This window comes from Dama dama, chromosome 21 (genome assembly GCF_033118175.1).
Source record: "Dama dama isolate Ldn47 chromosome 21, ASM3311817v1, whole genome shotgun sequence".
Taxonomy (NCBI): Eukaryota; Metazoa; Chordata; class Mammalia; order Artiodactyla; family Cervidae; genus Dama; species Dama dama.
The window spans coordinates 10,803,583-10,819,618 of NC_083701.1; the positions used below are offsets into that span (position 1 = coordinate 10,803,583).

Sequence of the window (16,036 nt, forward strand, 5' to 3'; positions counted from 1 at the left end):
TGCTTTTTAATATGCTGTCTAGGTTTGCCATAGCTTTTCTTCCAAGGAGCAAGAGTCTTAATTTAATGGCTGCAGTCATTGTCCACAGTGATTTTGGAGCCCAAGAAGATAAATTTTGTCACTGTTTCCATTTTTGCCCCACCTATTTGCCATGAAGTGATGGGACCGGATGTCATGATCTTAATTTTTTGAATGTTGAGTTTTAAGCCAGCTTTTTCACTCACCTCTTTCAACTTCATCAAGAGGCTCTTTAGTTCCTCTGCTTTCTGCCATTATGGGGGATTATATACAAGAAAAATTATAATCATTGTTTTTAAAATCACATTATCAAATCTATGTAACCAAGTTGGTTTGAAATCAGTCAACAAAGAATAATTAGGTCTTGTGCAATTGGCTGTTAGAAAGAATTCAGACATTTATCATTCTTTGAATTAACTGCTTTGTGACTAGCTCTTATTTTGAAGTGGGTATGTGTGGGTCTCTCTGATGGTGCCCTTTCTTAGGCAGTGCTCTGGAAAACTGTCAGTAACATGAATCTTCTATCATTTTATCAAGAGTGGAGATGCTTCATGATTTTTCAGGGACATGTTCACCTCTAGGTATGGAACAGGTTGTCAGCAAACAGGCAGAGGACTCAGCACCAGTGAGTAGAAAAAACATTGCCCTCTGATAGCAATGAACGTGCAGTTTCTGAGCTGCATTGGTGCCTGCACCATGGAGTTCACTAACTGCAGGTCGTTTCCACTCTCCCAATCACAGCCATGACACTGAGCAGCAAGCTCAGTCTAAAACCCAGACCACACCAAGGAGTAGACAAGAGAGTAAAAATCATGCTACCAGGGATTGGACTCCCAACAACAAGTTGGACTGATTTTACTATTTCATTGACCCAAGCAAGTCTTCTTTTGGTATTAGGGACATAGAACATGAGAACTCTATTTACTGGCTTCCTTCATAAAATCATGGTGAAATTCAAATTGGGAATCAAAGACATTGCAGTCAGACTTAGCTTTCTGTTCCCACTCCTCAAAATGTTGTGTGCTATGTGGGCTATGGTGAGTTGCTAGACCTCTCTGGCATTAAGACAAAAAGAGGGACTTGGTTGTAGGCTAACTTTAAGATCTTTTTCAGTTTTAAAAAATCCTTTCTTCCTTCTGAAGGAATTGGATTATTCCTCAGTTTAGTGACTCAAAGACAGTTCAGGAAACTAGGCAAGACTAAGACAAGTATATACACGTTCAGTGCTGACCTTCCAGAAGCTTTTAAGGGTGGACAATGAAATTACTGAGTACTCCGGATAATCAAAATAAAGTTAGCACCATTCCCCAGGGCCACCTCAAGCAGACAACAGAAGGGCAATCAAGCATATTGGTCCATCAGTCTTGGTTTCTCTTGTACAAAATGAAAGGACTGCCCTTGCTGGAGATTTTCTTGGCCATTTTCTATTCTAAGACTCCATGATTTTATTTTTCAATAGTTTTCATGAAAAAGGGAGGCAGAAGGACTCTATGGTCAAAAATTTCCTTATGTCCCCAAGAGCAAGATCCTTAAATGACTTAACGTTTACTCATGAAGAAAGTCCATGTGAATTTGATTTGCTACGTATATGGATGTGTGCTCTTCTGTTTTGTTCAGATGATGTGAGTTCAGAGGAAGGAGGAGAACTGATTTATAAACTCATGCAAAGTCCCTCTCCCATTCCCTTTTGCTATAAAGGAAATCGGTTCCCTTTTGCTATAAAGGAAATCATATTCACCCCTGGGCTCTCACTGGAAGGCTGGTGGGAGGGATGGAGGTAATGCCCGCAAAGATTTATTAACATATGGATGACTCTTAATATCAAATATATATATATATATATATGCCTTATCTTTTCTTGATGTTTCCCCCTGACTCCAAACACTGGTAAAAACTTAACTTTTCCAAGAGACCAATGCTGCTGCAATGTAATTCATTCTCCCTTTTTTTTTAATTACAGTATTCTCAAATGAGGGATGAAGTATTCAAATCAAACTTGGTCTGTGCATTTATCGTTCTTCTATTTATCACGGCAATACAAAGCTTGCTTCCTTCTTCAAGGTAAATATAAAAGGACTGAGTTATCAGATGAAATGTCTCTGAGAGCTGATGGGACCTCACCTGGAGCCAGCCACTGACCTTTTCAAGGGATTGGAATTTGAAATAACAGGATCTCGGATTCATAGCCAAATATTTGATGATAGCAGGGTCTGTTTTGGTTGTATAACTCTGCATAATAACCTCATTACTCTCCCAAGGCAAGAGCTTTTTCCCAATCTCAATAGAAACAACAACAAAAATCAACATAGGGTTCCCTCGTATTTGACATGGCACCCGTGAATGCAGAAAGTAAGTATAAATCCCTCCATCACCATCAGTGGGTTCCTTTGCTAACTGTTCACAGATAGAATATCCTAGCTTTCAGGGTCAGTGAAACTGGCACTTTCATAATACTACAATCAAATATATGTGGCCATTCCCTGATCCAAATCTTTACATATACCAACACATTTAATTCTCACGACAACCCTATGGGGTAGGTACTATTATTATCCCCACTTAAAAAGGAGAAAACTGAGGCTCAGGGTAGTGAATAGAGTTGCCTAACATCTCACAGTTAAAAAATGTTACAGCCTAGATTCAAACCAGATTCCACAGCCTGGAGATCTTAACACTTTATTAGACACAGACTTGCATCATACAGGTTACAGGTGCAAGAGCCAGCATTTGAATTTAGTTCTAGATTCATCCAATGGCCATGTTTTTTGCTGTCTCCTGTACGGGAAGGTAACACTTGCCTCTTTTTTCAGATAAATTCCCTTCCCCCTAAACTTGCCAGGAATTTCCCCCTGTTGCATGGTTAAAAATAACATCAACAAATATTAGTTGAATGTCTAATACAGGCAATGCAACTCGCCGGCCCCTCGGGATGGTATCATTTTGCAGGAGGAAGTCTGCATCTCCTAAGACATAATTTAGTGAGAGAGAGAGATGTTAATAATCGCTTCCAGTTACTGAGCATCTATTATGTGCTAAACCCTTCACACAGATTGTCTCAATAAAGCCTCAAAAATAACCAGTAAGTGAGGCAGCATTCTAATCCCCATCCATATAGTGATGGAGCTGGATTTAACAGAGACAGTCTGTGCTTTTAATTACTTAACTGCTTTGTGCCAAAATCAGTGATTCATCCTGCCTAGGTGGTTTAAAGAAAGTTGGCAGAAGAGTTGATGTTTTGAGCTGAGCAGGATGAGGGAAAAAGAGTGGAAGGGTGTTCCCAGTTTAGAAAACAGTGCAGGAAAAAAGCCCAGGGATGTGAAAAACCTCGTGTCTGTAACACAGTGAGTAAGTGGAAGACTCTAGAACATTTGTAAAGCATTTGTACAAGGATTTGGTGGGGGCCATGGCTGGATAGGGAGGTAACCAGCAGGAGTTCAATGTCAGCATGCTATGTTAAGGAATTTTATAATTGAATCTGGGAGCAAGAAGGAGACCCTGAAGGTTTTTGAGGAAGGTTATAGCACAATTCTGTGAGAGAAAGATGTTCGACTCGAGGGCATGGCAATGCTTGACCTTTTCCTGATTAGCAAGAATATAAGGAGAAAGAATCAAACCAGTTAGTCCTCAAGGAAATAAACCCTGAATATTCATTGGAATGACTGATGCTGAAGCTGAATCATCTTTGACCACTTGATGTGAAGAGTCAACTCATTGGAAAAGACACTGATGCTGGGAAAGATTGAAGGCAAAAGGGAAGGGGGGCAGTGGAGGATGAGATGGTTAGATGGCATCACTGACTCAATGGATATGAATTTGAGCAAATTCCAGGAGATAGTAGAGAGCAGAGGAGCCTGGTGTGCTGCAGTCCATGGGGTCACAAAGAGTCGGACGTGACTTAGCGATGGAACAACAACAAAGGAGAAAGGAGATTCCGGGAAAATGGTGATACATCTCTGAAATTATATGTTTCTGAATTTCTCAGAATCTGAGCAACTAGATAGCAAAACCAAAAACCTCAAGGACCGTATTTGCAACAAACAGAATTAATGTGATAAACCCATAAATTTCAAAATGCGAATGACAGTCTCCCAAGAGCCCCAAGACTGGTGTGATATCAGTATCTGTGGAAGGAATTGAAAAGAAACAAGCAAATATCTGTCAGATCCAGGAAGAAAAGAGTCCCAGTATTGCCAACAGATGTCCACCAGAAAGTGCCTTGGACCAAAGCACAAAAGTGATTGAAAGTGGCAAGGGGTTTGCCCAATCCAACATCAGGTGAGCATGAAGATTTATAGTTAAGGTTCAAAGAGCTACAATCAGTCCCTGTGAGCTCCTAAAACTGATCAACCAAATCCCCCTCCCAGGACAGGGCCCTGTGTGAATAGGATCAAAATTACTCACAGTAAGGGTTGTAGTGAAGAAGAAAAGGGATGGTCCAATTAAAAATTGAAAAGGAATCTAGCCATCAAGTTTTGAATGCTATATGAAAGCATTAAAGGACGCTCTGTGGGGGCTTCCCCGGTGGCTCAGTGGTTAGGAATCCACCTTGCAATGCAAGGGACACAGGTCTGATCCCCAGTCCAGGAAGATCCCACATAATGGAGCAACTTAACCTGTGCGCCACAACTACTGAGCCTATACTCTAGAACCCACGAGCCACAACCACTGAGCCCGCATGTTGCAACAACTGAAGCTCATGCACCCGAAGCCTGTGATCCTCTACAAGAGAAGCTGCTGCAATGAAAACAATAGACCCTGCTCACTGCAACCGGAGGAAGGCTGCATGCAGCACCAAAGACCCGGCACAGACAAAATAAAATAAATCTTTTTTTAAAGACAAGAAAACTCTATGGAGGTTAAAAAACAACAACAACAACTATTCCAACCCATACTTCTTTATAAATTCTCTTTTTTTCTTGTAATAGCTTCGTATGGGATTGCCACCAATACATTTTGTTGCTAATTTTTGTTCTGCACAAATTTTGCTAATTACACAAAAATTAGCAACAGAATGTATTGGTGGCAATCTCATACGAAGCTATTATAAGAAAAAGAATTAAAAGTAGATTAGCACTTTGCTCTATAGCAATAATTAATACAATGTTGTAAATCAGCTATACTTCAATAATAAAGTAAAAATAGATTGATATCCTTATTGGCAATGACACTCCAACAGACATGCTTACAACAGATACCAAAATTTTAACCTACCAGCTGAAACCCTTAATGTGATTCAAAGCAGCCTGTAACAACCTAAATTGGAATTAGAAACAACTTAGAAATTTGGGATGAGTGCTCAAAAAGGAAATAAAAGAAAGGTACATTTCAGGAATGAAGATTTAATGTGAGGAAACATAAGCCACATAAATGCAGCACATAATGCCTTAAGAGAAATAGAAGGTGGAAAGGAAGAATATTTTTAAAATAAAAAAGGAGATTTAAAGGATTGGCAGAGCCCTATCCCCCACACCTTATCACCATCAAGAATCCAGTATATTATTCGAGGACATGACTGAAAGAACTGCAAGACCCAGGCTCTTTCTGATAAGTGGGATTCTCCAGGCAAGAATACTGGAGTGGGTTGCTGTTGGTCCTTTATTGGACCGGAACCTGGTGGTCCGGAATCGATGATGAGAGAGTGAAAGAAGGAAAGAGGCTAATATTCCCCGGGTTACGCAGCCGGCTTGCACGCTCCAGGGAATCAGCCAGAAATAGAGAGAGAGAGGAAGAAAGAAAGAAAGAAAGACACAGGGACCCAAGCTCTGATGGAGCAAAAGTGTTTTAATCAACATGGTGTGGGCATATATACTGTCTTACAAGGTAGTTATTCTCAGCAAAGATAAAGATTAAAATTCCAGACTTACAAAACATAAGGCGATTCATATTAAAAAGAGAGGATTGTAAATGATCACTTTTTACCGTATGGTTCATCAGAAGGAAGAGGGTACTTATTACCGTATTGAAAAACTAACAAAGGAGATGCCTGGATTCCTCAGCCCTGGGGAAGGGCTTGCCCCTCCTCTTAATTCCTGAATATTCAGGAATTAATAAGGAACAGAGGATTCCTGACAGATCCAAAACAGCACACAGGAAGCCTCCTGTTAAATGCTTCTTGACAGGTTGCCATTACCTTCCTCAGGGGCTCTTGCCAACCCAGGGAGCAAGCCCGGGTCTCCTGCACTGCAGGCAAATTCTTTACCGTCTGAGCCACCAGGGAAGCCCAATGAATACTTAGGGGAGCTCAGTCCAAGAGAAGAGCCAAACACAAGGAAACAAGAAGAATCTGGAGCCACTGGTACCTATAGATACAGTACTCAGCAGAGCCCACCCCTTAGCCTGATTAATACATTAATGAATCCTCAGAGTGAAGGTCTGTTCACCTCAGTTTCTATAACCTGATATGATATGACCAGTTTTCAACAGAAAATTACGAGGCATACCAAAAAGGAAGAAGAGACAAAGCAATCATCAGAACCAGACTCAGGTATGACAGAATTTGTTGAAATTATCAGCATGAGAACTTGAAATAGCTATTACTACATACCAAGGGTTCAACTGGGAAAAGTAGACATGGTTCAAGAAACGATGGAAGTTCTAAGAAAAAGTCAAAAAGAAACACACTAGAACTCAAAAACACCATAACAGAAATAATGAATGTCTCTGATGGTCTCATCAATAGATTCAACAAGGTCAAGGAAAGAACCAGTGAGCTTGAATATAGGTCAGCAGAAACTTCCCAAATTGCAATGCAAAGAGAAAAATGAAATGAAAAAAATAATAAAGATCAAAGCATCCAAGAACTTTGGGACAATTCCAAAAAGTGTAACTTATGCATCATCAGAATGCCAGAAAGAGATGAAAGGAGATCTGAGCAGGAAAAATCTTTGAAGTAATAATGGCTGAAGATTTTCTTAAGTTAACGACAGATACCAAATCACAGAACCAGGAACCTCAGAGAACACTAGACAGGATAAACACAATAAATAAATAACCAGGTAAATAAGTAGCACACTTAAGTATGTCATATTCAAATAGCAAAAAACCAAAGACAAAGAAAAAATCTTCACAGAAGACTGGAGTGGTGAGGGTAGGGGAGTTACTACTTACCTACGGAGGAACAGGAAGAAATACACCATACTTCTTCTCTGAAACCATGCAAGCATGAAGAGAATGAAAAATGAAATGCTTAAAGTGTTGAAGGAAAAAGTCACCCATCTAGAATTCTGTATGTTTCAAAAGCGAAAGAGAACTGAAGATTTTATCAGACAAATAAAAAGTGCATTTCTATATGACCTTCCCTGCAAGAAATATTTTTTAAAGCTTTTTTTAAAAGAAAAAAGAAAAGTTTTTCAAACAAAAGGAAAATGATGTAGGTCAGCAATTTGATCTACACAGAGAAAGGAAGAGCCTCAGAAAAGATGAAGTTAAATTTTTTTTCTTATTCTTAATTGATCTAAAAAGATAACTGTTTAAAGTGACAATATTAACAATGTATTTAGTGGTCATAGATATAGATGAGTGAGATGAACAACAGCAGCACGATAAGGCCTGTGAGGGAGGAACTGGGGTGCCTTAAGGTACCAGCGTTACACATGAAGTGCTGCAGTGCAATTTGAAAGTTGTTGCTGGTGGTGGTGTTTAGTCACTAAGCTGTGTCCGACTCTTTGTGACCTCATGGACTGTAGCCCACGAGGCTCCTCTGTCCATGGGATTTCCCAGGGGAGAATGCTGGAGTGGGTTGTCATTTCTTTTCCCAGGGAATCTTCCCAACCCAGGGATCAAACCTGTGTCTCCTGAATTAGCAGGCAGATTCTTTACCACTGAGCCACCAGGGAAGTCCAATTTGAAGGTAAACCATTGTAAACTCTAGACCAGATACTAAAAAATAAATGAATAAATAAACAAATAAAATTGATACACTAAGAAAGGAAACAAAGTGAAATCATATAAAATGCTCATTTAAAATCAGACAACATGCAAAGGAAGGGAGGATAAGAGCATTATTGCATAGGTGAAGCCCAGGAGATGTTTTTAGGGTGGTGACACTATTCACTAATATGCTGTAATGGTGTATATATGATACTATGCATTTGTCAAATCCCATAAACTTTACAGCCCAAAGAATGACCTTAATGTATACAACTTTTCAAAAATTATTTAGGAGTTCAGGGGACCCCATGATGAAATAAGACTATGATAAAAGATTATACCTGTAATAAAAGTGTGAAACAACCTTACTGAAGGGGGTGGGGAGAAAAGATGGGGTTTTCTTAAGTAGCTTAGGGGGTTTCCTAAGTAGTTTTGGGGATTCATGGGCTCTAGAACTAAGCATAAAAAGAACTGTGCCATAGCACTGTACTTTAGCTGATAAAGGTGAATCTCATGGACATATGTGTGAACAACTTGAGCCACAGTTTATTTGGCACTGTAAGCTAATGGATGGATGATTGTGGGAGTCAGGTTTCTCAGTGTTGGTCCAGAAGGTTACAGACAAAGAGAAAAGGCTCGAATGATCCGTATGGTAAAGGCTTGGAGTTGGAGACATTAGCGTGTATTTGTTAAGCTCACTAGAGTATGTGCCTTTGGGGGATCCCACACGGCACTAGTGGTAAAAAATTCGCCTGCCAATGCAGGAGACTCAAGAGACACATTCAATCAATCCCTGGGTCGGAAAGATGCCCTGGAGTAGGAAATGGCAACCCACTCGTGTTCTTGCCTGGAAAATTCAATGGACAGAGGAGCCTGGTGGGCTACAGTCCACCAGTCCACGGGGCTGCAGAGAGTCTGACCCTACTGAGCGACTGAGCTCATACAGTTGGATATAGGATGTCTACATAAGCGCAGATATATTTATAGACACATACTAGAAGGCCTGCTAAGTCGCTTCAGTCGTGTCCGATTCTTTGCAACCCCATGGACTGTAGCCCTCCAGGCTCCTCTGTCTGATTCTCCAGGAGTGGATTGCCATTCCCAATGTCCTTGCTCTGTCAGCAGAGAATTTCCAGCAGCAATGATGCCTCAGCAGTGATAGCACATCAAGCGATAGGCGCAACCCTGATTCTGATTTCTAATATCGATATCCAGTACAAGGAACCAGACTCCTTGGAGAGCTGCTGATTCTAAGTCTGGAGTAGTAAATATATAAGATGAGCCTGGGACATCATTTAGGGCCAGAAAATTAGGTAGTATTAAAACACACAGTGATGGAAATATATCAAAGGGACATAGGAAAAGCTCCCAAGAACCAGAGTTGGAACAACTTGAGCCAGAAAATACATAAAATAGTATTGGGTTATTACCCAAAGATTGAGGACAGAAGGAGAAGAGGGTATCAGAGGATGAGGTGACTGGATGGCATCACTGATGCAATGGACGTGAACTTGGGCAAATTTCAGGAGATGGTGAGGGACAGAGAGGCCTGGCATGCTGCCATCCATGGGGTTGCAAAGAGTCGGACACAACTGGGTGGCTGAACAACAACAATAACCCATAATGTAAAATAAATATCCATGGGTTCATACTGATTTAAATAAATGGTTGAGTGAATAAAGAAAAAATGAAGAACAAATAAATTTCCCATGGGGAAAAGTCCAAATAATTTATGTAGATACTGTGTCTTTGATGAGGTGCAATTATCTCCTCTACTCCTCAAAGTGTGGCTACACTGAAAGTGACTCCCTGCCAAGGAGGACAGTGTGGATGGAGGAAAAATAGAGGAGTGTACCTGAGTCAGGTGATAATGGTTCAACTCAACAGGGATAAGCCATGTTGATGAGCTGTGATGAGTTGTTCAGATGCGAAGTTGTATCCAACTCTGCAACCCCAAGGACTCCAGCACATCAGGCTCCCCTGTCCTTGACTGACTCTTGGAGTTTACTCAAATTCGTGTCCATTGAGTCAGTGATGCTTTCTAACCATCTCATTCTCTGTTGCCCCCTTCTCCTTTTGCTTTCAATCTTTCCCAGTATCAGGGTCTTTTCCAATGAATGAGCTCTTCGCATTAGGTGGCCAAATGAGAATACATATGAACTCTGGTCTTCCTTCCCAAAACCCATCATCTAATCATGAGGAAACATCAGACATACTGCAGTTGAAAGACATTCTATAGAATATCTGACCGGTACTTCTCCCAACAGTTGAGGTCATTTAAAACAAAGAAAGTATGAGAAACTTTCACAGCGAGAAGAGCTTAAGGAGACATGACACCCAAAAAGAAGATGGTATCCTGGATTGGAGCTATAAGTATGGGAAGTCCTAGAAAGAATATTCAACCCAGTAGGTATAAGCATAATTAGGGGCCAGATTGTGAACTTGAAGTAACTTATCACATCTGTTGTTTTTTAATATTGGAGATATGTATGATGCTAGAGCTGGGACAGGAAACAGGCAGGATAAGGCTGAAACCTCTTGTCCTACTAGAATGCAACAAAGTCATCATGCTTGATAGTCACCTCTAAAGAACTCAGAAGCCACATTGAAGAAGCTTCTACTGTCCCAAGATGGAATAATTAGAACTGTGGTGTGGATAACTGTTAAGACAGTCAATCAAATACCAGCAAATAATTTAAACTTTATGAGTTTATAATGACATTTTTAAGGGTTGATAACTTTTGGTGGATGGTGGGGAATTAACTTGTAATACTTAGGCTTCCCTGGTGGCCCAGTGGTAAGGAAACCACCTGCAATGCGAAACCCGGGTTCGATCCTTGGGTCGGGAAGATCCCCTGGAGAAACGCATGGCAACCCACTCCAGAATTCTTGCTTGGAGAATTCCATGGACAAGGAGCCTAGAGGGCTACAGTCCATAGGGTCACAAAGTGTGGAACATGACTGAGGAACTAACACACACATACATTGGAAACCATTGAAAAGGAGAAAAGAAGCAATTTTATTTTCTGTCTTTCCTGCATGAACTGCAAGATCGGGTGAGTGGAAACTCATAAAATTATTCAAGTTGATACAATTTAAAGAAATTACAGAATTAAAATATGACCATTTTCCAACTTTCAATGAATTAATTGATTTAGTAGCTGACAACACAGAAAAGACAAGCAAGTCTATCTCCTGATAGAAGAACACAAGTCGATAGTCTCATCAAAGGGATCAAACCTAAGTCTGGCCAGGCCTTTGAACTGGGTTCTTAAAGTGCACGTATCACAGGAGACAGAAGATACTGGATGAATTTACAGAAGTAAAATCCAGAATAAACAACAAGGTCCTACTATATGGCACAGGGAACTATATTCAATGCCTGTGATAAACCATAGTGGAAAAGAATATAAAAGAATATATATATATATGTGTGTGTGAATCAAAGTGATTCAAACTGAGTCACTGAGTCAACTATATTCAATAAATTAAACTTTAAAAAATTAAAATCCAGATAGTGAGATGAAAGGCACATTTTGTTTTTGTTGTATAGTGGCTAACTTGTGTCTGACTCTTTGCAACCCCATGGATTGTAGCCTGCCAGGCTCCTCTGTCCATGGGATTTCCCAGGTAAGAATACTGGAGTGAGTTACCATTTCTTTCTCCATGGGGATCTTCCCCACCCACATCCCTTGTATTGGCAGGTAGATTCTTTGCCTCTGAGGGAAGCACCAAAGGCACATCAGTTCAGGTTAGTTCAGTCGCTCAGTCGTGTCCGACTCTTTGCGACCCCATGGACTGCACCACGCCAGGCCTCCCTGTCCATCACCAACTCCCGGAGTCTACCCAAACCCACGTCCATCGAGTCAGTGTTGCCATCCAACCATCTCATCCTCTGTCGTTCCCCTTTTCCTCCTGCCCTCAATCTTTCCCAGCATCAGGGTCTTTTCCAATGAGTCAGCTCTTCCCATCAGGTGGTCATTGGAGTTTCAGCTTCAACAACAGTCCTTCCAATGAACACCCAGGACTCATCTCCTTTAGGATGGACTGGTTGGATCTCCTTGCAGTCCAAGGGACTCTCAAGAGTCTTCTCCAACACCACAGTTCAAAAGCATCAATTCTTTGGTGCTCAGCTTTCTCTATAGTCCAACTTTCACATCCATACATGACCACTGGAAAAACCATAGCCTTGACTAGATGGACCTTTGCTGGCAAAGTAATGTCAAAGGCGTATACTCCTTTATTAATAAATTGTAATAAATTGTAAGGAAAGAGGTAAAGAGAGAACCTGTAGATTTTTTGTAAAGACTTACAAGATACATAAAATTTAGCAAAAAATGGGCAAGACAGAACTATAGTGTCTAAAACTGGATGCTAAAACTATAAAGAAATAGGAAGTGATTAACAAGGAGTGGGAGAGAGGATCATGACTGGAACAGGAGACATGGATGCACTTTTGAAATGCCCTGCAAAGTGCTGTTTCATGAACCGAGTGGCCATTACGAAGGCAGACACTTTCAAATAGCTAATTAAGCTCTACTTATGTGGTTTTCTGTATTTATGATTCATTTTGTAATTTTTAAAAAAATGTTTTAAATGAGGGAGAGAGAGAGAGAAGCAAGGCCTATGTACCTCTTCCACATGGAGCTGGGGAACCCTTGCCTATTGTGAGCTAGGTATGTTCTAGATGTGAAGGTTACATCACTGAACAGAAAATACAAAAAAAAAAAAAAAAGAGAGAGAGACAAAACAACAGCATAAAAAACCCTTCCCTTCTAAGCCTTATCATCTAGTGGAAGGACATAAAGAAATATAAAGTATATGCATATGTCTAGATGTATATGCTATAAATGTAGCTACTTATATGCTGTGTATGTAGATATATATGTAGATAGGTATAGCCTACATATGTAAATTTGTATGTGCTATGGCAATGATATTATAGTGATAATAGTATCAATAACCTCAGATATGCAGATGACACCACCCTTATGGCAGAAAGTGAAGAAGAACTAAAGAGCCTCTTGATGAAACTGAAAGAGGAGAGTGAAAAAGCTGGCTTAAAACTCAACATTCAGAAAGTGAAGATTATGGCATCCGATCCTATTGCTTCATAGCAAATAGATGGGGAAACAATGGAAACAGTGACAGACTTTATTTTCTTGGGCTCCCAAATCACTGCAGATGATAACTGCAGCCATGAAATTAAAAGACGCTTGCTCCTTTGGAGAAAAGCTATGACCAACCTAGATAGCATATTAAAAAGCAGAGATATTACTTTGGCAACAAAGGTCCATCTAGTCAAAGCTATGGTTTTTCCAGTAGTCATGTATGGACGTGAGAGTTGGACTATAAAGAAAACTGAGCACCGAAGAATTGATGCTTTTGAACCGTGGTGTTGGAGAAGACTCTTGAGAGTCCCTTGGATTGCAAGGAGATCCAACAAGTCAACCCTAAAGGAAATCAGTCCTGACTATTCAGTGGAAGGGCTGAGGCTTAAACTGAAGCTCCAGTACTTTGACCACCTGATGGGAAGAGCTGACTCATTGGAAAAGACCCTGATGCTTGGAAAGATTGAAGGTGGGAGGAGAAGGGGACGACAGAGGATGAGATGGTTAGATGACATCACTGACTCGATGGACATGAGTTTGAGGAAGTTCTAGGAGTTGGTGATGGACAGGAAGGCCTGGTGTGCTGCAGTCCATGGGTTCGCAGAGTCAGACACGAGTGAGCGACTGAACAACAGCAAAAACGGCAATGAATAAATCAGGATGAGGTACCCCCTGGTACTGCCAGGAGAATGGGTCTCCTGACTACCGAAGAGCCATGTGGGGTCTAGGATCACGGGGAAAGGATTGGTCTCAGGGTGGTGAGCTGTGTGTGTTTATGGGGTCCTGTCAGGTTTACCCAAACCCCCTGGACTCCCCTCCTCTCTCCTTCCAGCGAGGATGTGGGTGTGGTCACAGCTGGTGTGTGCTCCCTCTGGTGTGTGCTCCCTCTGGTGTGTGCTCCCTCCCACCCTGGAGCACAGGGGTTGAAATTTCAACCAGGGTTGAAATTCCCCACAAACATCCTGTGAGCACTTACTGTGTGCCGGTCCATGCCAGACACTAGAGATGCGGTCCCTGGCATCATAAAGCTGACAGTCTACTTGGGGGAAAGCCCATGAGTTGAACAACTGTAGCGGAGTGCAATAACTCATGATAGCACAAGCGTGCGGTGAGGTGGGGGGATCAGGGCAGCTTTCCCAGAGGGGACGCTGACACCTGAACCACTGCCTGAAGGTCTCTTCCCAGTCATGACAGAGACATGAGACGGAGGCCAAGAGAGGCAGGGAGAGAGCTGGAATGTGGGTGTTCTGGAGGTGAGGGATGTGTAAGCCTTGCAGATTAATGTGACTGGTCAGCAGAGAAGACGTCATTGAAGCGTTTCTTTTTAGTTTTTTTTGAAATTTTATTTCTTCGTTAATGGCTGTCTGGGTCTTTGTTGCTGCACTTGGCCTTTCTCTAGTCGTGGCGAGAGGCGCTGGTCTTGGTCGCAGTTCACGGACTTGCTGCTGCGGCTTCTCTTGTTACCGCAGAGGGGCTCTAGGGTGCGTGGGCTTCAGTTGTGGCACCTGGGTTTAGTTGCCCTTTGGCATATGCAATCTTTCCAGACCAGGGATCAAACTGGTGTCCTTGCATTGGCAGGCAGATTCTTAACCGCTGAACCACTAAGGAAGCCACAAGGAAGAATTTTAATCCAACAAGGGACGTGATTGGGTTTGTGTTTGGAAGGGATGGATGATGATGGGCGAGGATGAGGTCTGCAGTTGGGAAGACTGTTTGGGAGGCACTGGGAAAACTCCAGATGAGAAATAAGAGGGACCAGACAGTGAAAGAGAAGTGAGCCCGAGAGGATGAACTTGCTCCGTACTTAGGACAGAGAGTTGACAGTTTCCAGGACTGACTGTGTGGGGGGGATGAGGGTGAAGGAGGAACCCAGGCTGGACCTGAGGATCTGCACCTGGGACAGAAGAAGGAGTCACCGTGCCCCATCTTTCCCAGCTGGCCTTCCCAGGAGAGGTGACCAAGGAGGGTGAGCCACCTTCATGCCCAATTCCTGGGTTCCAGGGGCAAGAGATCTAGAACCTCACCTAGCAGCTGGCTGGATGAAGTCTCTGACTCTGGGGTACAAGCTGAAGCCAGGAACTAAAACACCAGCCAGGGTCTTCCCTGGTGGTCCAGTACTTGAGACTCCATGCTTCCAATGCAGAGGGTGCAAGTTCGATCCCTAGTCAGGAACTAAGATCCCATATGCCGTGCAGGGTATAGCCAAAAAAAAAAAAACCTTTCTAATAATAAAAAAAAAAAATAAATGAAACACCAGCCAACACCCCAACCTCACTTGCTCAGTGAAGAAAACACACTGACAGTGAAGACAGCTTCCAAGTTTGAGCTCTGACCAGACAGCCCACATATGTTGGGAACTGAGTGGCCCGTGGGCTCAGACAGCCCAGCCTTTCTTCACTGTGAGCGCTTTTCCTCTCCAACTCACTTTATTTCTGATTGATTCTCTGAGACTGAACAGATGGTAGGTGCCTTGCAGTTGCCTTCCTTCCGTCATGGACTCTTTAGCAGATGAGCCAATCTTTGCTCATATGACCACAGCGAATTCCCAGGCCCAAAGCAAAAATTAATGGACCCTGGCAAAGAAAGACAGTGCTTTGCCTGGCTCTTTCCTTTAATTTCCGCATGCCTGCAGCTGTTCCTCTCCCAGAAGGGGAAACTGAGGAAAGACCAGAAGATACCTTTTGTAATTAGAGAAGAGTGTATCTAAGTCTGCATGCATGGTAATAAGAGAAAGGGAGGGAAGGAGGGGAGAAAGGGAGAGGGAAAAGGTAGGAGGGAAAAGAGAGAGGGAGCAAGCAAGAGAGGGAAAATAGAGAGGAAAGAAAGAGGCACAGGATCTTAATTCTTTCTGTGCATCTTACTGGCTGCCTGTATGTATTATACTTGACCTCTCTGAAGCCTGTTTTCTCATCTATAAAATAATGCCAGCTTCCCAGGGTTGCTATAAGCATCAAATGAGCCATTTTGATAAATTCTGACTCCCTTTCCCTTCCTGAGTCATATTTCCACCTAATCAAGAGGCTACAAATACTGACCTC

The 16,036-nt window shown here is 42.0% G+C and overlaps 1 protein-coding gene across 1 annotated transcript in view; it reads left to right on the plus strand.

Moving 5' to 3' along the window:
- ADCY8 (adenylate cyclase 8) overlaps positions 1-16,036 on the plus strand; it is a 225,289-nt gene that overhangs the window by 153,862 nt on the left and 55,391 nt on the right. Inside the window, exon 9 of the mRNA XM_061122792.1 lies at positions 1,979-2,079. Coding sequence (XP_060978775.1) covers positions 1,979-2,079 — 101 coding nt within the window. The remainder of the gene's footprint in view (positions 1-1,978; positions 2,080-16,036) is intronic.